The sequence below is a fragment of the Delphinapterus leucas genome, chromosome 16 (genome assembly GCF_059928025.1).
Source record: "Delphinapterus leucas isolate spDelLeu-1000000601 "Yukka" chromosome 16, BTC_Dleu_Yukka2, whole genome shotgun sequence".
Lineage (NCBI taxonomy): Eukaryota > Metazoa > Chordata > Mammalia > Artiodactyla > Monodontidae > Delphinapterus > Delphinapterus leucas.
The window spans coordinates 50,492,675-50,519,791 of NC_143144.1; the positions used below are offsets into that span (position 1 = coordinate 50,492,675).

At 39.8% G+C, this 27,117-nt stretch overlaps 3 protein-coding genes across 4 annotated transcripts in view; 2 read left to right on the forward strand and 1 right to left on the reverse strand.

Moving 5' to 3' along the window:
• LIPA (lipase A, lysosomal acid type) overlaps positions 1-27,117 on the reverse strand; it is a 100,387-nt gene that overhangs the window by 68,727 nt on the left and 4,543 nt on the right. The window lies entirely within an intron of this gene.
• IFIT5 (interferon induced protein with tetratricopeptide repeats 5) overlaps positions 1,413-27,117 on the forward strand; it is a 42,147-nt gene continuing 16,442 nt past the window's right edge. Inside the window, exon 1 of one of the 2 annotated variants that reach the window (XM_022569393.3) lies at positions 1,413-1,520. In XM_022569393.3, coding sequence (XP_022425101.1) covers positions 1,516-1,520 — 5 coding nt within the window. In that variant the 5' untranslated portion in view covers positions 1,413-1,515. Of the gene's footprint in view, positions 1,521-4,039; positions 4,139-27,117 lie in introns of those variants that run through there. The other variant, XM_030759312.2, reaches the window with a different exon arrangement.
• On the forward strand, positions 1,414-25,678 carry LOC111176578 (antiviral innate immune response effector IFIT1-like). Its single transcript, XM_089897895.1, has 4 exons — positions 1,414-1,520; positions 4,015-4,138; positions 9,816-9,898; positions 23,514-25,678. Exons 1-4 carry the CDS (start codon positions 1,516-1,518, stop codon positions 24,886-24,888), a joined length of 1,587 nt encoding a protein of 528 aa, XP_089754021.1. The 5' UTR covers positions 1,414-1,515; the 3' UTR covers positions 24,889-25,678.

Below are 27,117 nucleotides of genomic sequence, written 5' to 3' on the forward strand. Positions count from 1 at the left end.
ATTTTCCCTGGGCTGGATGTTTAAGGTTTCAAGTCTCGCTATGCCAGGATTAAGCACCAGTTTCTCAGTAACAGAGATGCCATGTGTTCCTTAAAAAATTTACATTTTGTATGTCTGTGGTATGTGGGCCGTTTAAGGTTTCAAGTCTCACTATGCCAGGATTAAGCACCGGATTCTCAGTAACAGAGATGCCATGTGTTCCTTCACAAATTTACATTTTGTGTGCCTGTGGTATGTGGGCCCTCTAAAGCACAGGGCCAAAAGCAGGGGCCCCTCTTACCTGGGTGACACTATAAAAGATATAAAGGGATGTCACTTTATCACTACCAGGATAACAAATTGTTAAGTCAGACAACCAACAGAATTACAGACTTTCCCAGTTGCAGGTTACTTTGGCTGGACATAACACAGTCTCTGAACTCGAAGTATCTTATGGTACTCCCATTGTTGGGAAAAAACAAACAGGTGTCAGTTTTGTTACACAAGCATCTCTCTCACCTTCTGCAGCTTCAGAATGGAGGGAGCCTTTCTCTTACGCAACTGACAATTCTTGCATTTTCAAATCAGCCATGAGAACTATATTCCCTATATTTTCACGGATATTTACATCATAGAAAATTTTATTAAAAAAAAATCTCTCAGGGTATTATCACCCCTTCAGAGCTTAAAGCATAAATATGTAAATTTATCAGCTAGGCAGCTTGCCAACAATATTATATGTGTTACTATTTCCCATTTTATAGCTGGAAGAACTGAACGATTGCCTTAGACCTCAGAGATTGAAAGTGCTCAGGGTTTACTCCAGGGCTTGGCTTCTTACATTTAGCATGGGGGAAAAAAAAAAATCAGGCTCAGTGATTTGACTCATGGATAATCCCAGAGCTAGTAAATAACACACAGAATTAAATCCAGGTCTCAAGGTACAAATTGTCTCCCACAAGTAAATTGACTTGACGAAGTTACTTTTTACAACATATTTCTGGAGCAGTCTTCCACAATATGTGCTCCCAGAAACCCCTACATCAGAATCTCCTACAGACTTCATTAAAAATGCAATTTCCTGGGACCCACCCTAGAGTTAGGGTCAGATTCCTGGGAGTGCGATTTTTTTTTTTTTTTTGCTGTGCCCCGAGGCTTGTGGGATCTTAGTTCCCCCACCAGGGATGGAACCCACGCCCCCTGCAGTGGAAGCACAGTCTTAACCACTGGACCGCCAGGGAAGTCCCCAGTCATGATTTTTAAACGATTTACTTCTACTGAGTCATGACAGAAAACCTTAAGTTTCTTTTTCCTCCTCTTGATTTTAAATCAGTTTCACTTTCCAGATCCTCTTCCCTTTCATAAAGGCAGTCACTCAGAGACTGGGAGAAAGCATCAGCTGGTGCATTCTCCCTACCCCCACGTCCCTCTTTTATAGCTCCTTCAGTATTTACTCGAGGTAGACGTGAAAGATTTCTGAAGAGCAAATCAGCTTGGACCCCAGCTTTTCAGAACAGCAGAGAACAGATCACCATCATGAGGTCAGTGAGATAACCTTGCAAGCACCCTCGATCTTGAAACCAAATTGTAAGCTGAGCTTCTTGGGTGCAGGCAAGTTCCAGAGTTGTCCTGTTGCTTGTGGACTAAACATGCCTTTACCAATATGGGTACTTTTTATTTCTATGACTTTTTCTGGTGTGCGCACTCCGACTCCCTAAGCTTCATGGGTGGAGCTGGGAGCCAGGAGCTGGATGTGAGGGAGGCTTGGCAGGAGTGGTTAGATCCAATCAGGTACAAAGTTTGCTGGTTCAAAGTCAGATCTAAGCAAATTACTCTTTTGAGGCTTTTTCTGTTGTTTTCTTGGAAAGAACTAAGAGGCTTTCTTCTTGTCATTTTAAAAGGAAGCATTTCTTTTCAGCAGATGTTATTAAAGATGAAATTGGTAGTAAAAAGGCAACTCATGTTGGGAATTTTGCCCTGAAAGTTTGATCACTTCAAGGTGGGAAGTGGAAAAAACAATCCTTACAGATGGACATTTTTTCCATTTCTTACAGGAAAACAAACCGGAAGCTGAGTTTATTTTTATTGCTGTAATGAGAACTTGTGAGCAGCAGAAAATAATTTCTTTTCAAAACATAATGACCTAATCTCTTTCCTAATACTGATCTAATTTCTAATGAAGGAAAGCAGAGCAACGGTTGCCTGGGGATGGTGGAGGGTGAGACTGGGCTTGACTAGGAGGGTACACAGGGGATGATGCAAGTAGTCTATAGAGAGATAGTGGTGGTGGTTACGTGGGTATATACGTTTGTCAAAATTCATCAAACTACACTTTAAATGGGTTCATTTTATTGAATGTAAAGTATAATCTTAGTAAATTTGATTTTCAAAGATTCATATAGACCTGCTTGAGTTCTAACATCAGTTAGAGCCTCAGGAAAAATACAGCTGAGAGAAAAGGAAAACTTTCCCATCAAACACCTGGGAAGGGATCGAGGGGTTGACTGGCTGGGGAGGGAGCACCCTAGTGACCATTCAGGGAATGAGGCCAGGGCGATCCAAGGGCTCCCAAATGCTCTGCAGGCTTGTGTCTGGGGATGGGGTGGATACGAGGAATTCACTGCTAAATGCCTCAGGTCACTTCCCCTATGTGATGGGCTCCCAGGCATGAGTGATGTGAATCATGTCTGCATGAATGAGTTGCCCAGAAAAACCTAGCCCTGCCCAGTGCCTTGGTAGCCAGTCTGCCTAAGAAGTTTGGCAGTGATCTCTGCTTGGCTGTGTCCAGAGCCACGGACCTGAGGAATTCTGAGGGAGGCTCTCTGGACTATGCTGGACTGAGGCCCACATCAAGGTGCCCTGTTCCCAGAGGCTGTAGGGACAGGGGCAAGTTAGGCTGTTCCTTCTCGGCTGTGCCAAAAAATTTCCAAACGGGGAAGCCACCTGGGGAAACACCTCATACCTGCTGGCTGGCTAATGAGTGCCCTCCTCTGCCCCATCCACTGAGGAAATCTGTTGGCCCCTTTGCACACTCTGAATTCACTTAAAATGATAACACTGATATGCCAGCTATCATGTCAGTAACAGTTTCCTTGTAGTTGGAAGTGCACTCTGTCCAGGGCTCTACACGCATCATCTATCATCATCCTCCCAGCAGCCCTAGGAAGGGAACGCTATTATTTTTTATTAGCCTCACTTTCTGGATGAGAAAAATGGGCCTCAGAGGGCAAATTACTTGGCCAAGAAGTCATATAGAAAGTGTGTCAGAGCAGGGTCATTACTAAGGTGCCAAACTCCAGGGCTGAGCTTCTTCTGGGTACAAAGGCCAAACGGGTGAAATGTATTAATGCTTTTAACTATGCTCACATTAGAGAGGAGGGGCAGGGACTGGGAGGTCTGGACCCTCGGGTCCCTATTTGGAGAGGGAAGATCAGTCCTTAGAGTGCCCAGAGCCACACCTGAGATGAAGGTAAAAGTGCATCTCCCTACAGCACAGTTTCCTATCATTTGGATGGAAGAAAAAAGGAAATTTATTCCAGGCCATTTTAGACGTGAGGAAATGAGGCTGTGATGTGACTCAAGAAATACCCCAGAGCTGGTCAAAGAGAAAACTGAAGTCCATGCTTTCTGTGGTTATTTTCCTTTCTTCTAGATGTCTGTCTCACTGTCTGATACTTACATGATCTCCCACAAGTAAATGGGAAACTGCTTTTCAAAATACCTCCAGGACTATGCTTCTCAAAACACGATACAGGGACTTCTGCAACAGAATGTCCAGGGTGTTTGTTAAAATGCAGAGTCCGGAGCCCAAGGCCACCCCTAGGTTGCATCTGAATCTCTGGGAGGAGGGCCCATAATGTGCATGGCATCGGCAATGCCTTCTTTCAAACTCTCAAGCACAGTTGCAGAATCTGTGTAGAATGGTACTCCCAGTGGAGAATTGAGCTCAGCTCTCATGTTCAGTTGCAGTTTCTCCTCAGCAGGAATCTTGATAGCATTCCCTCAGTTTTGTTTTCCTTTTCTATTTTATAAAAGCACAGACCTAACAGCTAGCATCCTGAGTGGAAACCTCCTCTGCATTTGCTTGCAACCCACAGCAGAAAATAAAATCAGCCTGAACCCCAGCTTTTCAGAATTGCAGGGAAACAGCCATCATGAGGTAAATATCCCCTGGTTCTCTAATAGGAAGTTGAGAATGTCTCCCAAATCTTGTTCTTGAGTGCAACTTCCTGAATTATGCTGATTCAGTTTTTGCTAGTAGATTAAATATGCATTTCACTAATCATCTATCTAATCTATCTTACCAATTCATGCACTTTTATTTCTGTGGCTCTTCCTGATTTACAGAGTCAGGCGCTGAGGGATGTGCTCCCAGCAGAGCTGGCAGCTGGCAGCTGGGAAGGGGTGTTGAGAGAGCCTAGGAGGGCATGCTCAGATCCTTTCAGGCAAAATCTGGTCAATGAGAGCTGGGACCTGGAGGAAAGTTGCTGCAGGTCCCAGTCCCCCTTTTGTTTCTTATATTTGAAAGGACAAAATCAGAGCTTTGTGTGTTTTGTTATGGTTGCTGTGGTTATTTTAAAAGCACGCTTACTTCTCAGCAAATGTACTAAGAATTAGTTCAGCACTATGAAACTTCATAATGAAGTCGCTTTTGCCTTGAAATATGCTCTGACAGGACTGGGGGATATGTCTACGTGAACCATCTTCTTACCGACCTGCTAGACTTCCCGTGTGAACTATAAACAGGGAGTAAGTGTCACAGAGTCTCTCAAACTGCGTGGCATATTCCCTGTACCACACCCGACCTGAGTGCTCTATTAGAACGCAAATTACTGGGCCCTGCATATTTGGCTCTCATGTTTCGCTCAGAACCCTTCCTGGGAAGTGAGAAAACCAAAACATGTTTATGTGTTGGGAATATGGAAAAGATGAGTTAGGAATCTACACTTCTGTGAACCCTCTCTCCACATTTCTTCTGACAGCATTAGTGGTGTATTACAATGCTGAGAGGGGGCAGAAGGAAAGAAGGGTTTTGCAGTGTTGAGGGTGATGCTGAAATTATTTTAACATTAGCAGAATTAATTTCTTTCCAGCTGCCTTTTAGACTTCATATTACCTGCCTGTTGGCACCATGAAGTAATTAGCATTTCCTCAGGGTTTTTACACCAACATGCTCTTTGTCCTAATGACGTGACCATAGAATCCTGGGAGGCAGCAGATACAGAAGGCAAGGACACGGGGGCCGGATAATATTTGAGTATTCAGAGTACTGGCTTCATTTCCATTAGACTGAATCCTCCTAAAAAATACAAATACAGTGATGAATCAAATGGGAATCTCATGGAACATAGCCTGGGTCAACTGAGATGCCACTTTACATGGGAGTTGCTAATTGAAGACACAAATATCTGATTTAGAAAACAGGGCTCGGATGAGATTGAGTTCCCAGATTTGCTGGTTAGTGAGCCAAGTCTATAACCTCAAAACAAATTCAAACTTTAAAATTTACATTTGTCCAGCTACTGGCAATCATGAGAGACCTATGTGCTCCAAACACTTGGCTGGACATTTATTCACACCTAAGAAAAGTTAAAATGTACTGTGGAAAGGCAAAGTAAGGGAAAAACCTGTTTAGGATGTGCAAGCTAAAAATGACACAAATACCTTAATGTATCTTTTAAGTGTTTGCTCTGTGGTATGTGATATAATCTTCTCCTTTCTCTCCCTAAAATATTTTCTCCAAAAACATTCAATTAAGTTAAAACTCAATAAGCTAATAAAGTCTCTGCATGTATTTTACTGGTGAAATTTTTAAAAGATTGTATGCTTTTTGTATATTCTTCGTTTGGGTGGAAGTAGAAAAACACAGAGGCAACTTACATAGCAGTAGAAGACCTGAGGCAAGGAAGCCATGGGAATATAAACCCTACCAAGAATATTTTTAAATATTGGCAGTGGGGGTGGATTTACTTCTACAGGCCATGGAATTAAAAGGTTGACTTATGCTACCTGATCCCTGAGAGCTGGAATTGACCAATGGCAGAGGGTAAGGGAGTTTTGAGTGGGTCATTCAGATGATGCCTGGGGAACACACAAGTAACACCCATTTCAACTTTGATACTAAACTAAGAGCAGATTTATTAGATTTAACCAGAAGAAAACTACTAGAGCAGGAATATCATCCTTTCCTTGTAAACAAGGTCTGACTAAAGTTACAACAATATGCATGCTGAAATGTTTTATCAATTGATTGCACTGATTACCTTCTTACACAACAAAAAAATAAGATAAATTCATGGATGGATAGAGAAATTGATGGCTGAATAGATACGGAATAAAGCAAATATAGTAAAATGTTAACTGTAGAATCTAGGTGGTGAGTATATTAGTGTTTGTTGGAAAATTCTCTGAACTCTATGTTTAACAATGTTCATAATAAAAATGTTAGGATAAAAAAATAAAAAAAAGAAGTATTCTAAAAGTAAATCAAAATGAGGCAAATGAACCAAAATATATGTGAGATAAAGGATAAAACCGCACAGAGAAGTATTCCAAGTGATTTTTTAAATACATTGTAATTCGACTCTACATCTTTAGAAGGTTATATCTTATGATGAAAGAACAGCAAAAAACAAAACAAAACAAAACCCTAAACTCTACTCAGCAATCATTTTGAAGGTGTTCTGATTTTGTTATTCTGAGACTGTTGTCAGTGTATTGTGGAATAGATCATATGTACGCTGGTACCACATAGAAAAGAGATATTCAATTTGGGAGGAAAAAATACACAGATGTAGGATCAATTAGATTAAGTAAAAATCCTGTAAATTTGAATTTGTAAGATGAAATCATAATATATTTTATCTTTAAAATATACACACAGTACCAATGTCATTTTCCTGGTTTTGATATTGTACTACAGTTACACAAGATGTTGCTATTGGGGGGTCAGGGGTTGGTTGCACAAGACTCTTTCTGCAACTTCTTGTGAGTCTGTAATTATTTCAAAATAAGCCTGAAATGTAAAGGAGGAAATGATAAAAACTCAGTACTTGACTGTGTTGCAATAAGCCAAACTGTGGGTTAAGGTGGGCTGAGTGGACCCTTGAGAACCCATGACAAAATGCCATTCACTACATAGGACTTCTGGTGTCTCTGAGCTCTTCGCCATGGATGTGATCAGAAGTACTTAGAAATAATCTCAAAAGGAACACACATTTTTTTGTTGGTGGTTTATAACATTATATAAGTTTTGTATGTACAATATTATATTTCAACTTCTGTACATACTACGGCATACTCACCACCAAATGTTTAGTTTCCATCTGTCACCACGGAGTTCCCCCCTTACTCATTTTGCCCTCCCCCCATCCCCCTTCCCCTCTGGTAGTGGCCAAAGCACTCAGAATCCCATCCTTTTTCCATCCATCCTGTGGATCAGGAAGAGACTGAGGAGCTCATTGCCCACCGTGCAGGTGGGGAAACAAGGCTCAGAGTAATGAAGAGACTGAGCCGGGGACTCACAGAAAGGGAAGTAGGTCCAGGGACTGAGTCCCAGATCACTCAGTCAGAGAATTTCTGTCAAACAATAGACACCAGGGGTCATCAAGGTCCTGGTTCTAGTCCAGGTGCACATCAAAATCACCTGAGCATTCCGTTTTAATACTGAGACGGGGGGCCCATTCCCAGGGGTGTATTCAATTGGTCTGGGACAGGGCCTGATTGGCATTATTCTTGGAGCCTCCCTAGATGATTCTAGTGTGCAGTGAGGGTAGAGATTCGATAATCTATTCCAAATCACTTATGTATCAGTTGAGGAAATTGAGGCTCATAGAGGTGAAGTAGCTTATCATAGTTGGTCAGTCACTCAGGGAGCTAGCTGGTCCTAGACTCCTGGGGATGGACTTACAGCATAGTGCTGAAATTTCATTTTCTGTAAGCGTCATTTTCTCCAGTTCTTGTTTTGTTTTCCTAACTGTAAGCACATGTTCAGACACACACACACACACACACACACACACACACACACACTTTTTTGGCTGTTTCCTCTCTACTGCTCTGTCTTGTATTGCTCATAGCTCTGTTTATTCCACAGAGACAGTAGGCAAGATTCTGAATACCTAATCAGCCCAAGCCAGAGCCCCATAGAACCAGAACTGCTGGCAAGTTCATGGCAATGACAAGATAAACACTTCGTCTGCTTCTCTACATTCTATCTAGTACATTGGAAAATTACAAACCCAACTACTTTTCTCCACAAGGATTCCAAAGACACCTTGCTCCCCAAAAAGAGAGCTTTTCTAATTCATTTATTTCAGCGTTTGCTTATAGCCTGAACATTTATCAGAATACACAGATAAACCTGTATTATTTATTCAGAAATTTTTATTTCTGTAGAACTTTCTAACCAGTTCAGGATGTCTCAGTGGAAGCTTATAGCATTGGTGAGGGCTGGCATGGGAGATGAGCTGGGCAGGAGGGGCTGAGCAGAAGCTTTTTAGATCTGACAGGGTGTTTGATGAAGTGTTTCTAAGAGGAAAACATTCTTGCAGCTGCTCCTTTTCTGTTTCTTATTTTAAAAGAAAAAGTATAGGAAGTTTTGTTTTTAAAGAAACCACTGTTTAAACTTGATGACTGAAAAATACTGCAGCTGCTGCTCCTCCTGCTGCCACCAATAGTCACCTTTTTTTTTAATTTTTTTTTTTTATCTTTTATACAGAAGGTTCTTATTAGTTATCCATTTTATACATATTAGTATATATATGTCAATCCCAATATCCCAATAGTCACCTTTTATTTGCATGCTTCTATGTGCCAGGTAGTTGCTAAGTATTTAAATTCAAGTTCCATGAACTACAGTTGAGTTGGAATTTGACTGAGGTGTCATTCTGCAGCATCAGAGAGCTCTCTATTCCAGAGCATCTTACTTTTACCTTCTGCTCAAGTGATCAGAGATTAGGAGGCTTTCTTGGTATTTGGCATATTTCCTTCATTTCTGAACTAGGTGGATTGTTTATTTCTGTCAATCTGAAACCAAAAGTAATGACCAGAATCCTGGGCACTTCATTAGGAGTAGGTTTTTATATTTCATAGCCTTCTATATACAGGAGAGTAACTAAAAATGAGGCTACCTCCCTCAACTCTCCCTTTTCTACGCAGTCATCGAGAACCCAGCCACCAACCTTCATGATAGGTGACAATGGGCTGACGCTCTCCTTTAGGGTAGGAGGCAGATCTGGTTCCAAACCCTTGTCAGTCCCTGGGTTTTTGCAGCACTAGGAACAACCCTCAATATGGTCCCAGGTCCACAGTCGTTGGTAATCTGGGTTCATACAACTCGGTACACACCCTGAAATCCCATAAGATACTCCTTGCCCCATGACTCTTCACGGTGAAGCTATGGACAGAAGGCGCCATCAAAACCTTCCATCGCTTATCTCAAATTCTGTTTCACACCTCTCAACCACTTGATATTCTTCTCTGTGAATAAACTTCCTCTGTTTTTATTATTGTCAGGTGCCATGGAAAAACATAGTTAACAATGGTAGCCAAATGTATATATGTCAAGCTCAACAGATTCAGCTTCTCAGGGAAGCAAGTCTAATTGTCTCCTCTCAATAAGGGGCCTTCCAGTGATTAAATTAACTGTGATTGGGGAGAAATTTGCTTTGCAAAATCTGCTGGAATCACCACTTTACTACACATATCAGGAGAGTAGGGCAATTTCTAATACAAAGTAGGGAAAACAAGAGCTCAGCGGACACCAGTAATAGGAGCATAATCTGTACCCAGGACCATAGTCTCAGCACTTATTCTTCCCAACCTCTTAACACAAGCACCACGACTACAGAAGACTGTATGGGTCAGGATGGGGTAGACCTGGATGCCACGGGCACCAAGAGGACACTCTCTTGCACAGGTATGGTAATCATGTCTGGTGAATGAGAACACTTTAGATGACTACAAGAGAGAGCATTAAGAATAAGGAAATGTTTTCATTAAGGCCAACATGTTTTGTTTGATGTCTCAAGATGCTAGCACTTAACACTTTCTTTGTTGCTATGAATAAAGAAGAAGTTATAGAACTCTTTTTATCATTGACCATTCTCCAGAAAGAAGGGTATGCAAAGGCACAAAATAATTAGTAAGATACAACCTCTCAGAGAATAGGAACAAATTTGAGTTAAGGCTCTAGTTAGTGACTTGCAGAATTTTATACCATAAAAAGAACAATTTCTGTTTCCAGATGAGCAAACAAAGGCACAGATTGGGGGCATGACCTTGGCAAGTCCACAGAGCCAATTTTTACAGGTCTCCCTGGCTGTAGGTTCAGTGGACTCTACATTACTGGCATCTCTTGGTTCCTGGGTTTCTATAAGGCCTTATGGAGTCTGAGAGAGGAATTAGCACATCAATAAAACTGCTTTCCACGAGCCTTTTCTCAATCCGTTTTCAATACAGAACAAAGGAAGCAATAACTGTTTAAGTTTCGTTTTCTACGACTCTGCCTACTTTAATTTCACTTTCTACTTTCTGTGTAAAGTTTCTGGAAAAAATGTTAATCATACTATGTCAACAAACTTAGTTTCAGTGATGACATTCCCTTATTCTTCTATCTGATCGTCTGCTTGGGACTGAATGTGTGTGAGTGTGTGCGCGCGCACGTGTGTGCTCACACACATGCACATTCATACACACACCAAAAACTGTTTTATTAGTTCAGACATCTTTATTTTTCTTAGCAACTCCCTGAGGAAGACGTTAAAACCCAAAGAAGGGGAGAGAGATGGGAAGGGAGGAAAGGAGAAAATGATCCCAATCTCTGAAGTAATTTTTCACCAACCTCACTTCTGTCTGACTAGGGAGGGAATGGACAGTTTGTCTGGATAGAGATATTGCTCTCTGGCTCCACAACAGGAGGAAAAAGTAGGACCCACACAGCTGTGTGAGCCATAGTCATGGGGTCTCTCAGATGTCTTGAGGGAAATATTGTGGGGGAAGAGTAGGAGAAGCTCACTGCTTAGAGAATAAGACCTTTCTCTGTTGGCTTCTGGTCTCTCTCACTGTCTGCACTGCCGGGTTCCTATGTTGGGCCTTCTCAACCTGACTGGCTTTAAGATGAGCAGATTACGTGTCCTCTGGGGAAGCCATGTGGTCTGCAGATGTTTGACAGCCTCCTGGCTTGGCTAGAGTTCTGTGCTTGGGAACTCCCTCATCTTCCTTAGGTAAAGGGCCTAATGTGAACATTTCTATATTACCCAAACTGAATCTTCATTCAAATAACTCTTGATATCAGCAGATCAAAAAAACATTAATTTGTATCAACCTGCAAATTCCCCCTCAGTGCTCCAGTGGGCAAAATTTTGAAGGGGCAACAGCTTCAGAAAATGCATATAATTATGGGCCTATTATCAACCCTTCTCCCCTCCTTTGGTCCACAGACAGATAAGAGTGGACTATCACTGATAATTAAGAAAATAGTAATAATAATGATAAAGTAGATATCACTTCCTGAATGCTTATCAAGGGCCAACCTGGCTTCCAAAGTATTACGTAAATTATTACATTTACAAAAGAAACCTATGAGGCAGGCACTCCTATTATACTTATTTTGCAATACGAATTTTAAATTAAGAAATGTTGAGGCTACACAGATAATAAGTGATAGAGCTGAGACATGAACCGGAGTCTCTATTCAATGATACCTTATTTAACCTTTAAACAAATGTTTCTTAAAGGGTACCAGTGGAGGTTCATGAGCTCATTTCAGATGGCATGGTAATTAGATTTTATGTTTTAATGCTTTTGTGTTTATTTCAACATGTACTAGAAATATATATATATATACACACACACAGACATATATAATTTGTAGAATTTCTATTCAAGTTAGTAATATGATTTTTTGTGTGATAAAATACACGTAAGACAAAATTTACCATTTTAACTATTTTTAAGTATACAATTTTGTGGTATTTAATACAACCACAATGGTGTGCAACCATCACCACTATCTACTTCAAGAACATTTTTGTCACTCTGAGCAGCCATTCCCCACTCATCCTTCACCCTAGGCCTGGCAACCATTAATCTGCTTTTTGTCTCTATGGATTTGCCTATCATTGATATTTCATATAAATGGAAGCATACAACACATGGCCTTTTGTGACTGGCTTATTTCACTTTTCATAATGTCTTCGAGGTTCATCCATTTTGAAGCATGTGTCAGAATGTCCTTCCATTTTAAGGCTGAATAATATATCATTGTATGCATAGATCACATTTTGTTTATCCATTCTTCCACTGATGGACACTTGGGTTGCTTCCACCTTTTGACTATTGTGAATAATGCTATGAATATCTACTCAAGTCTCTGCTTTCATTTATTTTAGGTATATACCCAAAAGTGGAATTGCTGAATAATATGGTAATTCTATGTTTAATTTTTTGAGGAATCACCACCATCTTCCTCAGCAGCTGCCCCATTTGACATTCTCACTAGAAGTGCACAAGGCTTCTAATTTCTCCATATCCTCAACGACACTTGTTATTTTCTGTGTTTTTGATAACAGCTATCGCAATTGGTGTGAAGAGATATCTTATGGTTTTGATTTGCATTTCACTAATGATTGGTGATGTTGAACATCTTTTTATCTGCTTACCGGCCATTTGTATATTTTTTGGGGGGGAAATATCTATTCAAGTCCTTTACCCATTTTTTAATCAGTTGTTTTTTTCTTGCTGTTGAGTTGTAGGAGTTGCTTATATAATCTAGATATTAATCCCTTATCGGGTACATGATTTGCAAATATTTTCTCCCATTCTGTGGGTTGTCTCTTCATTCTATTGATAGTACCCTTTGAGGCACAAAAGTTTTTAATTTTGATGAAGTTCAACTTATTTATTCTTACTTTTGTTACTTGTGCTCTTGGTGTCATATCCAAGAAATTGTTGCCAAATCCAATGTCATGGAGTTTTTTCCCTGTTTCTTTCAAGATTTTTATAGTTTCAGGTCTTACATTTAGATCTTTGATGCATTTTGATTTCATTTTTTGTATACGGTATAAGGTAGGGGTCCAACTTCATTCTCTTGTATATGGATATTCCTCTTTTCTGCATATATCCCAGACTGAGTGCTGGAGAAGCCAGCAACCTAGAAATGCCAGCAGGCACAGACAGAAAAGTCCCATGAAAAGCCTGCTATCTCTAGCCAAAGGACCAAGGAGGGGACAGCCTAGCAAGACAAAATATTTATGAACAACCATTCTACTCCAGCCAAATACACAGGAAAAAATCAAATAAAAACTAAAGCCCCATTCCGAACTTTGCCAGCAAAGGCTGAGTGGGTAGCCTAGACTTCTACCCTCACCAGGCTATAGCTAGGCATCCCAACTCTCACCCTCCCCCTACCCCCATGGATGATGCCACAGAAGGGCAAGTGGAATGCAAAGACTTTCATCCCCACCAGGGTGGTAACAAGAGTCCCTCTCTCTGCAGTGAGGGAGTGAAGACCACAAAGGGAGTGTGGACATCAGCCCCCACCTAGTGGTAATGAGGTATCCTCCCACTCCCCACTGAGGTGGTATCAGAGAGGCCTAGTGGAGTTCAGGACTTTCACCACCATCCAGAGGTAATAAGGTCACTCTTTCCCACTCACCTCCCTTCCCAGCATCAGTAAAGGCCACATGGAGAAGAGTAACAAGGCACACCTACCCCTTCAAGCCAGGGTGGTATCAGCAGAGGCCTGGGGGATCCTGAACTCCCACCCCCATCCAGCAGTAATGAGGAGCCCAGGCTCCCCATAAAGTGTTAATGAAAGACAAGTCAGTAAACAGGATTCCACCTTGATCTGGCAGTGTGGAATGAGGTGTCCTTCCCCTTTCCCTAGAACAACAGTATTAGAGGAGGCCTGCTAAAACAGATTTATATGTAACTCAGAGTCCTATAATATATAATAATACCCAAATGCCCAGGTTTTCATTAAAAATTGCTTATCAAGCCAAGAACCAGGAAAATCTCAACGTGAATGAGAAAGAATAATCATCAGACAACAACACTGAGATGACACAAATACTAGCGTTGTCTAACTAGGATTTTAAAGCTGCCATCGTAAAAATGGTTCAATGGGCAATTGCAAACACACTTGAAACAAATGAAAATATAAAAAGTCTCAGCAAAGAAAAGGAGATATAAAGAAGAACCAAATGGGAATTTTAGAATTGAAAAGTACAATAACCAAAATGAAAACCCAGTGGGTGGGCTCAAAAACAGGATGGAGAGGACAGAGGAAAGAATTCATGAACTTGAAGACAGAATGATAGAAATTATCCAATGTGATTCTAATTTCAAGTAGCTGACCAAAGTCCAAAGATGATAAACCCAAAGAAATCCAAGACACGTCACAGTTAAAATTCTGAAGACTAAAGACAAAAAGAAAACCCATGAAAGTAGTAGAGAGAAATGACACCTCAGCTATAAGGAAGGGAAAAACATACACACAAGTCTAATGGCAGGTTATTTCTCGTTAGAAACCATGGAGTTGAGAAGAAAGGGGCATAACATTTTTCAAGTGCTGAAAGAAAAGAATTTTCAACCTAGAATCCTACATCCAGCAAAAATATCCTTCTGGAATAAATAGGAAATTAAGACATTCTCAAATGAAGGAAAGCTAAGAGAATTTGGCACCAACAGACCTACCCTTAAGGAATAGCTAAAGAAAATTTTCCAGTGAGCGAAAAAGGAAATAAAAGGTATACAGATCAGAAAGAAAAAATAAAACTGTCCCTATTTATAGATGCCATGATGGTCTACATAGAAAATCCCAAGGTATCTATAAAACAATTCCTAGAACTAAAAAGTGGGTTCATCGAGGTTACAGAATACAAGATTTACATACAAAAGTCAATTGTATTTCTATATACTAGCAAGGAACATGTAAAAATTAAGTTAAAAACACAATATAATTTTAAAGTGCACAAAAAGAAACACATAAGTGTACTTAAGTGTAAATCTAACATAACATGCACAGGACTTCAATGCCTATAAACTATTAAAATGCTAATGAAAGAAATTAAAGAATATCTAAATAAACAGATACAGAATGTTCATGGATTAGAAGACTCAGCATAGCAACAATGTCAATTCTCCCCCAATTGATATAAAATTCCTATCAAAACTCCAGCAAGATTTTTTATAGATATAGAAAATATTAATCTAAAATTTATATGGAAAAGCAAAGGAACTAGAATAACAATTTTGAAAAAGAAAAATAGAGAGGAATCACCCTACCCAGTTTTAAGATTGATTACACACAGTAAACAAGATTGTATGGTATTGGTGGAAGGATAAACACACAGATCAGTGGAACAGAATAAGGAACCCAGAAATAATCCCACACAAGCACAGCCAACTGATTTTTGACAAAGGTGCAAAAACAATTCAATAGAGGATGAACAGTCTTCAACAAATGCTGCTGGAGCAACTGGATATCCATAGGCTGAAAAATGAGACACTGACCTAACCTTCATACATTATGCAAAAATTAACTCAAAATGGATCACAGATTTAAATGTAAAATTATAAAACTTGTAGAAGAAAATACAGGAGAAAATCTTCAGGACTTAGGGCCTGGTGAAGAGTTCCTGGACATGATACCAAACACATGACCCATAAGAGAAAAAAAATCAATAAATTATACTTCATCAAAAGTAAAAACTTTTGCTCTTCAAAAGACCTTATTAAAGGATAATAAGACAAGCCACACACTGAGAGAAAATATTTGAAAACATCACAAAGCACTCATATCTAGAATCTATAAAGAGTTATTGAAACCCAACAATAAAAAAAACCTAATTAGAAAATAGGCAAAGGATATGAAGAGAGATTTCATGAAAGAGGATATGTAGATGGCAAATAAGCACATAAAAATATGTTCAACACCACTAGCCATTAGGAAAATGCAAATTAAGACCACAAGGAGATACCACTACATGTCTATTAAAAGGGCTAACATTAAAAAAAAAGTGAAAATACCAAATTCTGGTAAGAATGCAAAGAACTAGATCATTCATACATTACTAGTAGGAATGAAAAATGATACTACTCATCTGGAAAACACTGTGGCAGCTTCTTAAAAACATAAGCATACACTTACCACATGACCTAGCAATTGCACTCCTCAACATTTATCCCAGAGAAATGAAAATGTATGTCCATGTAAAGGCCTGTATACAACTGTTCATAGCACTTTTATTTGTAATAAGCCAAAACCAGAAACAATTGAAATGTCCTACAACAGATGAATAGTTAATTGTGATACTCTCATACCATGGCAAATGACCCCCCAGTAGAAAGGAATGAACTGTTGATAAAACTCAACAACTTGGATGTATGTCAAGGGCATTATGATGAGTGAAAAGGGCAATCTCCAAAGATTACATAATATATGACTCCATGTATATGACATTCATGAAATGACAAAATTATAGAGATGAAAAACATGTTAGTAGTTACCAGAGGCTAGAAATGTTTGGAAATGGAGGGAGGCAACAGTTTTGACTCTAAAGAAACAGCATGAGAGAGATGTTTGTGATGATGGAGTAGTTCTCTAACTTGATCAAATGATGGTTCCATGGATTTACACATGTGACAGAATGACAGAACTGTATGCATATTGTACCACTGCCAATTTCCTAGTTTTGACATAGTTAGATAAGATATAATCTTTGGGAGAAACTAGGTGAAGGATACACTGGACCTATGTACAATCTTTGCAAATTTCTGTGAATCCATTATTATTTCCAAATAAATGGGTCAAATATTATTGCTTTTAGGTGGTCTTAATTTGTTGCATAATCTGCAGACTAAGTTCCTAAGGTCAATAATGTTTCCTAAGGCTCTGCATTTCTTACTGGTCTCTATCCTAATTACAAAAATAGGAAACATTTTTTTTTTTTTTTTAAAAAACGGCCTGAGTCCTGATTTTGCCACTCATGCAGCTGTGTGATCTCAGGAACCTGTGCTTTGACTTATTTATTTTTTATACAGCAGGTTCTTATTAGTTACCTATTTTTATACATATTAGTATATGCATGTCAATCCCAATCTCCCAATTCATCCCACCCCGCCACCCCCCCCACCCCACATTCCCCCCTTGGTGTCCATACGTGTGCCCTCTAGATCTGTGTCTCTATTTCTGCCTTGCAAACCCGTTCATCTGTACCATTTTTCTAGATTCCACATAGATGCATTAATATACAATATTTGTTTTTCTCCTTCTGACTTACTTCACTCTGTATGACAATCTCTAGGTCCATTCACGTCTCTACAAATGACCCAATTTCATTCCTTTCTATGGCTGAGTAATACTCCACTGTATGTACGTACCACATCTTCTTTATCTATTCATCTGTCGATGGGCATTTAGGTTGCTTCCATGACTTGGTTATTGTAAATAGTGCTGCAATGAACATGGGGGTGCATGAGACTTTTTGAATTATGGTTTCCTCTGGGTATATGCCCAGTAGTGGGATTGCTCGGTCATATGGTAATTCTATTTTTAGTTTTTTAAGGAACATCCATACTGTTCTCCATAGTGGCTGTATCAATTTACATTCCCACCAACAGTGCAAAAGGGTTCCATTTTCTCCACACCCTCTCCAGCATTTGTCATTTGTAGATTTTCTGATGATGCCCATTCTAACTGGTGTGAGGTGATACCTCATTGTAGTTTTAATTTGCATTTCTCTGATAATTAGTGATGTTGAGCAACTTTTCATGTGCCTCTTGGCCATCTGTATGTCTTCTGTGGAGAAATGTCTATTTAGGTCTTCTGCTCATTTTTTGATTGGGTTGTTTGCTTTTTTTTTTTTTTGGCGGTACGCAGGCCTCTCACTGTTGTGGCCTCTCCCATTGCGGAGCACAGGCTACGGACATGCAGGTTCAGTGGCCATGGCTCACAGGCCTAGCCACTCCGCGGCATGTGGGATCTTCCCGGACCGGGGCACGAACCCGTGTCCCCTGCATTGGCAGGCGGACTCTCAACCACTGTGCCACCAGGGAAGCCTGGTTTGTTTGCTTTTTGATATTGAGCTGCATGAGCTGTTTATATATTTTGGAGATTAATCCTTTGTCCGTTGATTCATTTGCAAATATTTTCTCCCATTCTGAGGGTTGTCTTTTTGTCTTGTTTGTAGTTTCCTCTGCTGTGCAAAAGCTTTTAAGTTTCATTAGGTCCCATTTGTTTATTTTTGTTTTTCTTTCCATTACTCTAGGAGGTGGATCAAAAAAGATCTTGCTGTGATTTATGTCAAAGAGTGTTCTTCCTAAATTTTCCTCTAAGAGTTTTATAGTGTCCAGTCTTACATTTAGGTTTTTAATCCATTTTGAGTTTATTTTTGTGTATAGTGTTAGGGAACATTCTAATTTCATTCTTTTACATGTAGCTGTCCAGTTTTCCCAGCACCACTTATTGAAGAGACTGTCTTCTCTCCATTGTATATCTTTGTCCCCTTTGTCATAGATTAGTTGACCATAGGTGTGTGGGTTTATCTCTGGGCTTTCTATCCTGTTCCATTGATCTATATTTCTGTTTTTGTGCCAGTACCATATTGTCTTGATTACTGTAGCTTTGTAGTATAGTCTGAAGTCAGGGAGTCTGATTCCTCCAGCTCTGTTTTTTTCCCTCAAGATTGCTTTGCCTATTTGAGGTCTTTTGTGTCTCCATACAAATTTTAAGGTATTTTTTCTAGTTCTGTAAAAAATGCCATTGGTAGTTTGATAGGGATTGCATTGAATCTGTAGATTGCTTTGGGTAGTATAGTCATTTTCACAACATTGATTCTTCCAATCCAAGAACATGGTATATATCTCCATCTGTTTGTGTCATCTCTGATTTCTTGCATCAGTGTCTTATAGTTTTCTGAGTACAAGTCTTTCACCTACTTAGGTAGGTTTATTCCTAGGTATTTTATTCTTTTTGTTGTAATGGTGAATGGGATTGTTACCTTAATTTCTCTTTGTGATCTTTCGTTGTTAGTGTACAAGAATGCAAGAAATTTCTGTGCATTAATTTTTTATCCTGCAACTTTACCAAATTCATTGATTAGCTCTAGTAGTCTTCTGGTGGCATCTTTAGGATTCTCTATGTATAGTATCATGTCATCTGCAAACAGTGACAGTTTTACTTCTTCTTTTCCTATTTGTATTCCTTTTATTTCTTTTTTCTTTTCCAATTGCCATGGCTAGGACTTCCAAAACTGTGTTGAATAATAGTGGTGAGTGTGGAATCCTTGTCTTGTTCCTCATCTTAGAGGAAATGCTTTCAGTTTTTCACCATTAAGAATGATGTTTGCTGTGGGTTTGTCATATATGGCCTTTATTATGTTGAGGTAGGTTCCCTCTATGCCCACTTTCTGGAGAGTTTTTATCATAAATGGGTGTTGAATTTTGTCAAAAGATTTTTATGCATCTATTGAGATAATGATATGGTTTTTCTTCTTCAGTTTGTTAATATGGTGTATCACATTGACTGATTTGCATATATTGAAGAATCCTTGCATCCCTGAGATAAATCCCACTTGATAACGGTGTATGATCCTTTTAATGTGCTGTTGGATTCTGTTTGCTAGTATCTTGTTGAGGATTTTTACATCTACATTCATCAGTGATATTGGTGTGTAATTTTCTTTTTTTGTAGTATCTTGGTGCAGTTTTGTTATCAGGGTGATGGGGGCCTCATAGAATGAGTTTGGGAGTGTTCCTTCCTCTGAAATTTTTTGGAAGAGTTTGAGAAGGATGGGTGTTAGCTCTTCTCTAAATGTTTGATAGAATTCACCTGTGAAGCCATCTGGTCCTGGACTTTTGTTTGTTGGAAGATGTTTAATCACAGTTTCAATTTCATTACTTGTGATTGGTCTGTTCATATTTTCTATTTCTTCCTGGTTCAGTCTTGGAAGGTTATACCCCTCTAAGAATTTGTCCATTTCTTCCAGGTTGTCCATTTTATTGGCATAGAGTTGCTTGTAGTAGTCTCTTAGAATGCTTTGTATTTCTGCAGTGTCTGTTGTAACTTCTCCTTTTTCATTTCTAATTTTATTGATTTGAGTCCTCTCCCTCTTTTACTTGATGAGTCTGGCTAATGGTTTATCAATTTTGTTTATCTGCTCAAAGAACCAGCGTTTAGTTTTATTGATCTTTGCTATTGTTTCCTTTGTTTCTATTTCATTTATTTCTGCTCTGATCTTTATGATTTCTTTCCTTCTACTAAATTTGTCCGTAGGTCTGTAGGTCTACTAACTTTGGGTTTTGTTTGCTCTTTCTCTAGTTCGTTTAGGTGTAAGGTTAGATTCTCTATTTGAGATGTTTGCTGTTTCTTGAGGCAGGATTGTATTGCTGTAAGCTTCCCTCTTAGAACTGGTTTCACTGCATCCCATAGGTTTTGGATTGTCGTGTTCTCGTTGTCACTTGTCTCTAGGTATTTTTTGATTTCCTCTTTGATTTCTTAAGTGATCTCTTGGTTATTTAGTAACCTATTGTTTAGCCTCCACGTGTTTGTGTTTTTTACGTTTTTTTTTTTCCACTGTAATTGCTTTCTAATCTCATAGCGTTGTGGTCGGAAAAATTGCTTGATATGATTTCAATTTCCTTAAATTTACTAAGGCTTGACTTGTGACCCAAGTTGTGATCTGTCCTGAAGAATGTTCCATGTGCACTTGAGAAGAAAGTGTAATCTGCTGTTTTGGGATGGAATGTCCTATAAATATCAATTAAATCTATCTGGTCTACTGTGTCATTTAAAGCTTCTGTTTCCTTATTAATTTTCCGTCTGGATGATCTGTCCATTGGTGTAAATGAGGTGTTAAAGTCCCCCATTATTATTGTGTTACTGTCGATTTCCTCTTTTATAGCTGTTAGCATTTGCCTTATGTATTGAGGTGCTCCTATGTTGGGTGCATATATATTTCTAATAGTTATATCTTCCTCTTGGATTGATCACTTGATCATTATGTAGTGTCCTTCCTTGTCTCTTGTAACATTCTTTATTTTAAAGTCTATCTTATCTGATATGAGTATTGCCACCCCAGCTTTCTTCTGACTTCCATTTGCATGGAATAACTTTTTCCATTCTCTCACTCTCAGTCTGTATGTGTCCATAGGTCTGAAGTGGGTCTCTTGTAGACAGCACATATATGAGTTTTGTTTTTGTATCCATTCCACAAGCCTGTGTCTTTTGGTTGGAGCATTTAATCCATTCACGTTTAAGGTAATTATAGATATGTATGATCCTATTAACATTTTCTTAATTGCTTTGGGTTTGTTTTTGTAGGTCCTTTTCTTCTCTTGTGTTCCCCACTTAGAGAAGTTCCTTTAGCATTTGTAGTAGAGCTGGTTTGGTGGTGCTGAATTCTCTTAACTTTTGCTTGTCTGTAAAGCTTTTGATTTTTCTGTCAAATCTGAATGAGATCCTTGCCGGGTAGAGTAAGCTTGGTTGTAGGTTCTTCCCTTTCATTACTTTAAATATATTGTGCCACTTCCTTCTGGCCTGTAGATTTTCTGCTGAGAAATCAGCTGTTAACCTTATGGGAGTTCCCTTGTATGTTATTTGTTGTTTTTCCCTTGTTGCTTTCAATAATTTTTCTTTGTCTTTAATTTTTGTCAATTTGATTACTATGTGTCTCGGAGTGTTTCTCCTTGGGTTTATCCTGCCTGGGACTCTTTGTGCTTCCTGGACTTGGGTGGCTATTTCCTTTCCCATGTTAGGGAGGTTTCTGACTACAATCTCTTCAAATATTTTCTTGGGTCCTTTCTCTCTCTCTTCTCCTTCTGCAACCCCTATAATGTGAATGTTGGTGCATTTAATGTTGTCCCAGACGTCTCTTAGGCTGTCTTCATTTCTTTTCATTCTTTTTTCTTTATTCTGTTCCATGGCAGTGAATTCCACCAACCTGTCTTCTAGGTCACTTATCTGTTCTTCTGCCTCAGTTATTCTGCTACTGATTCCTTCTAGTATATTTTTCATTTCAGTTATTGTATTGTTCGTCTCTGTTTGTTTGTTCTTTAATTCTTCTAGTGGTTGGTTCTTTAATTCGTCTAGGTCTTTGTTAAACATTTGTTGCATCTTCTCGATCTTTGCCTCCATTCTTTTTCCAAGGTCCTGGATCACCTTCACTATCATTATTCTGAATTCTTTTTCTGGAAAGTTGCCTATCTCCACTTCATTTAGTTGTTTTTCTGGGATTTTATCTTGTTCCTTCATCTGGTACATAGTCCTCTGCCTTTCATTTTGTCTATCTTTCTGTGAATGTGGTTTTCCTTTCACAGGCTGCAGGATTGTAGTTCTTCTTGCTTCTGCTGACTGTCCTCTGGTGGATGAGGCTATCTAAGAGGCTTGTGCAAGCTTCCTGATGGGAGGGACTGGTGGGGGGTAGAGCTGGGTGTTGCTCTGGTGGGCAGAGCTCAGTAAAACTTTAATATACTTGTCTGCTGATGGGTGGGGCTGAGTTCCCTCCCAGTTGGTTGTTTGGCCTGAGGCGACCCAGCACTGGAGCCTACCGGCTGTTTGGTGGGGCTAATGGCAGACTCTGGGAGGGCTCACGCCAAGGAGTACTCCCAGAACTTCTGCTGTCAGTGTTCTTGTCCCCGCGGTGAGCCACAGCTGCCCCTGGGCTCTTCAGGAGACCCTCCAACACTAGCAGGTAGGTCTGGTTCAGTCTCCCATGGGGTCACTGCTCCTTCCCCTGGGTCCTGATGCACACACTACTTTGTGTGTGCCCTCCAAGAGTGGAGTCTCTGTTTCCCCCAGTCCTGTCAAAGTCCTGCAATCAAATCCCGCTAGCTTTCAAAGTCTGATTCTCTGGGAATTCCTCCTCCCTTGTCGGACCCCCAGGTTGGGAAGCCTGACGTGGGGCTCAGAACCTTCACTCCAGTGGGTGGACTTCGGTGGTATAATTGTTCTCCAGATTCTGAGTCACCCACCCAGTGGTTATGGGACTTTACTTTATTGTGATTGTGGCCCTCCTACCGTCTCACTGTGGCTTCTCCTTTGTCTTTGGATGTGGGGTATCTTTTTTGGTGAGTTCCAGTGTCTTTCTGTCGATGATTGTTCAGCAGTTAGTTGTGATTCCGGTGCTCTTGCAAGAGGGAGTGAGCGCATGTCCTTCTACTCTGCCATCTTGAACCAATCTCCTAGGAAACTCTTACATAGCATGAAATATGTATGCTCTAAGTGCTTTCCATACATAGGCTTATTAATTCTCACCAAATCCAGTGTGATAAATCTATTATTTTCCCCACTTTACGAAGGAGACTCTGAAGCACAGAGAGGTTGCATGGGTAGAAAGTGCTGGGGCCAGTGTATGAAGCCAAGCAAACTGCATTCAAAGGCCACACGGATCTTAGAAATAGAGGAACTCAAAGGAAGATCAAAGCAGGCGTGCCCTTTTCAAGGCTAAGCTCTAAATATGCAGTGTTTTGTCTGGCTTATTTCTATTGGCTGTTTGTCACCTAACAAAGAAAATCTGCTTTTGTTTTTAAAGTACTAATGCTGATGAAGATCAGATCAAGGATAAGCTGGAACAGTTGAGATGTCACTTTACATGGGAGTTGGTCATTAAGGACACTGAAATACCTGAATTAGAAAACAGGGTCTTGGAGCAGATTGAGTTCCTAGACACCACATACAAAGTGGGAATATACAACTTACTGGCCTATGTGAAACACCTGAGAGGCCAGAATGAGGAAGCCTTGAAGAGTTTGAAAGAAGCTGAAGACTTAACCCAGCAAGAACATGCCAACCAATCAGACATGAGAAGTCTGGTTACCTGGGGCAACTATGCCTGGCTGCATTACCACATGGGCCGACATGCAGAAGCCCAGATTTACCTGGACAAGGTGAAGAACACTTGCAGGAAGCTTGCAAATTCCTCCAGCTATAGAATGGAGGGTCCTTATATGGACTGTGAGGAAGGATGGGCCTTGCTGAAATGTGGAGGAAGCAATTATGAACGGGCCAAGGTCTGCTTTGAAAAGGCTCTGGAAGTGGACCCTGAAAACCCTGAATTCAGCGCTGGGTATGCAATCACCGTCTATCGCCTGGAGAGCTTTAACAAAGCAGTACGGCATACTGGAGAATTTTGTCTGAATACCCTAAAACAGGCTGTCAGGCTAAATCCAAAAGATGCATATATTAAGGCTCTCCTTGCCCTGAAGCTTCAAGGTGTAGGACAAGAAGCTGAAGGAGAAAAATACATTAAAGAAGCACTGACCAACGCGTCCTCAAAGATCTATGTCTTCCGATATACTGCCACGTTTTACCGAAGAAAAGGCTCTCTGGATAAAGCTCTTCAGTTCTTAAAACTGGCCTTGAAAGCAACACCCTCCTCTGTCGTCCTGCATCACCAGATGGGGCTTTGCTACAAGTCACAAATGATCCAAATAAAGAAAGCTACAAACTGTCAGCCTAAAGGACATGATAAAGAAAACGTCAACAGAATAATACAGTCAGCCATATCTCATTTTGAATTTGCTGTGCAACAAAAGCCCACATTTGAGTTTGCTTACATAGACCTGGCAGAAATGTACACAGAAGCAGGTGACCACAGAAAAGCTGAAGATGCTTATCAAAAGGTGTTATGCATGGAATCACTCAACAAATATATGCTGCAACAGGTACATTTCCACTATGGCCGATTTCTGGAATTAAAAAAAAAATCTGAAGTTGATGCAATCAGCCATTATTTAAAAGCAGCAAAAATAGAAAAGGCATCATTAGCAAGGAATAAAAGTATCAGTTCTTTGAAGAAATTGGCTTTAAAGAAACTTCAGAGCGATGCCTCAGATATGGAAAGCTTGTGCATCCTTGGGTTCATCCAAAAAGTAAAAGGAGAAATGAATGAAGCCCTGGAGTATTAAGAGCAGGCCCTGAGGCTGGTTCCTGTCTTGGAGAACTCTGTGCTTGTGACCTGTAGGCACTGAAATATGGACCACTCTTACATATCATTTGGTTTTACATCAACATATACTAATCATCTTTCCTGCTTGCTGCTTTCAGAAACATGTAATTCACTGCAATGATGTAATCTTTGAACAATTACTCAAACCTGATACAACATTGGTTGTATTGAGAAAATAGTGAAACAGACTATACAGGTCTCTGTGTGTGAAAGAGAGAGAGGAAGAGAGAGAAGAACCATTTCTCTGTGAATGTTATATAGTAGAAAAAAAAAAGTTTGCTGAGTAGATTTGTAGCAAGTAAAACACTGGCCTTGACATGGAGCCAACCTAAATGTCCATCGACAGATGAATGGATAAAGAAGATGTGGCACATACAAACAATGGAATATTACTCAGCCATAAAAAGAAACGAAATTGAGTTATCTGTAGTGAGGTGGATGGACCTAGAGTCTGTCATACAGAGTGAAGTAAGTAAGTAAGAAAGAGAAAAACAAATACTGTATTCTAACTATATATGGACTCTAAAACAAAAAAATGATACTGATGAACCTAGTTGCAGGGCAGGAATAAAGATGTAGACATAGAGAATGGACTTGAGGACATGGGGTGGGAGGGGGAAGCTGGGGTAAAGCGAGAGTAGCATCGACATATATACACCACTGATCGTAAAATAGCTAGTGGGAAGCAGCTGCATAGCACAGGGAGATCAGCTTGGTGCTTTGTGATGACCTAGAGGGGTGGGATAGGGAGGGTGGGAGGGAGGCTCAAGAGGGAGGGGATATGGGGACATGTGTATGCATATGGCTGATTCACTCTGGTGTACAACAGAAACTAACACAGTATTGTGAAGCAATTACACTCCAATAAAGATCTATTAAAAAAAAACCCACTGGACTTACGTAAAATAAAATGTTCAATTCATTCATTTTATCAATAGTTTTCAGTGCTAGATACCAAAACTACTATGGTGATGTAGGGGAGGGAAAATTCTTTTTCCTCTACCCATCTTAGGTTCATTGGCTTGGGCCTTAAATTAAACTGAAAAAAGACAAATTAACAAGAGAAAAACAAACAAGTTTATTAACACATGCATTGGGCATACCCAGGGGAGTACCCAGTGATGAGTAATTCAAAGGGGTGTGTTTATATAGAATCCTAACAAACAAACAATACATTTTTAGAGAAGTGATAAGGCAAAGGCAAAGAACTTTAGTTTCTAAGTGGCAAATTATAGGAAGGCAAATATATGAGGGAAACTAATGGAAGATAATAGCCTGCTTATAAGGTTTGTTATGTATATTTTTCTGTTTGTGTCTCTGGGTTGATTAGGGACTAGAGTTGTTTCAGGTGATCAACTTCTCTCCTTCCCGGTAGAGGAGGAGAGATATCTTTTTCAGGAAGATGGGGGAGAGCAGAGAGCTTTCCTTATATCTGCTTCTTTTCAACTGCCTTTAGCTCAAAATAATCCTATGGCAAGGTGGCATATTTGGGGGTGGCATATTCTGCTACCCTTCAGTGAAACAAAGCAGACATTTTCCCCAAACCTCATGCAGCTTACAATCTAGTGAGAAAGACAGTAAAACAAATACACAGTCAATTAAAGGTCAGCTTTCCCCATGAAGATGTTTGAAATTTAATTCATTGTCAAACTGTGCCAAGTAGTTTCTCTTGTTTTATGCCATTTTGTTTGAAGTGTTATTGATTCAGTCATTTGCTGGTATTGACCTTTCTCCAAAGAAGATATACAGATTACCAACAAACACATGAAAGGATGCTCAACATCACTAATCATTAGAGAAATGCAAATCAAAACTGCAGTAAGGTATCACCTCACACCAGTCAGAATGGCCATCATCAAAAAATCTACAAACAATAAATGCTGGAGAGGGTGTGGAGAAAGGGGAACCCTCTTGCACTGTTGGTGGGAATGTAAATTGATACAGCCACTATGGAGAACAGTGTGGAGTTTCCTTAAAAAACTAAAAATAGAACTACCATACGACCCAGCAATCCCACTACTGGGCATATACCCTGAGAAAACCATAATTCAAAGACACATGCACCCCAATGTTCATTGCAGGTCCATTTACAAGAGCCAGGACATGCAAGCAACCTAAGTGTCCATCGACAGATGAATGGATAAAGAAGATGTGGCACATATACACAATGGAATATTACTAAGGCATA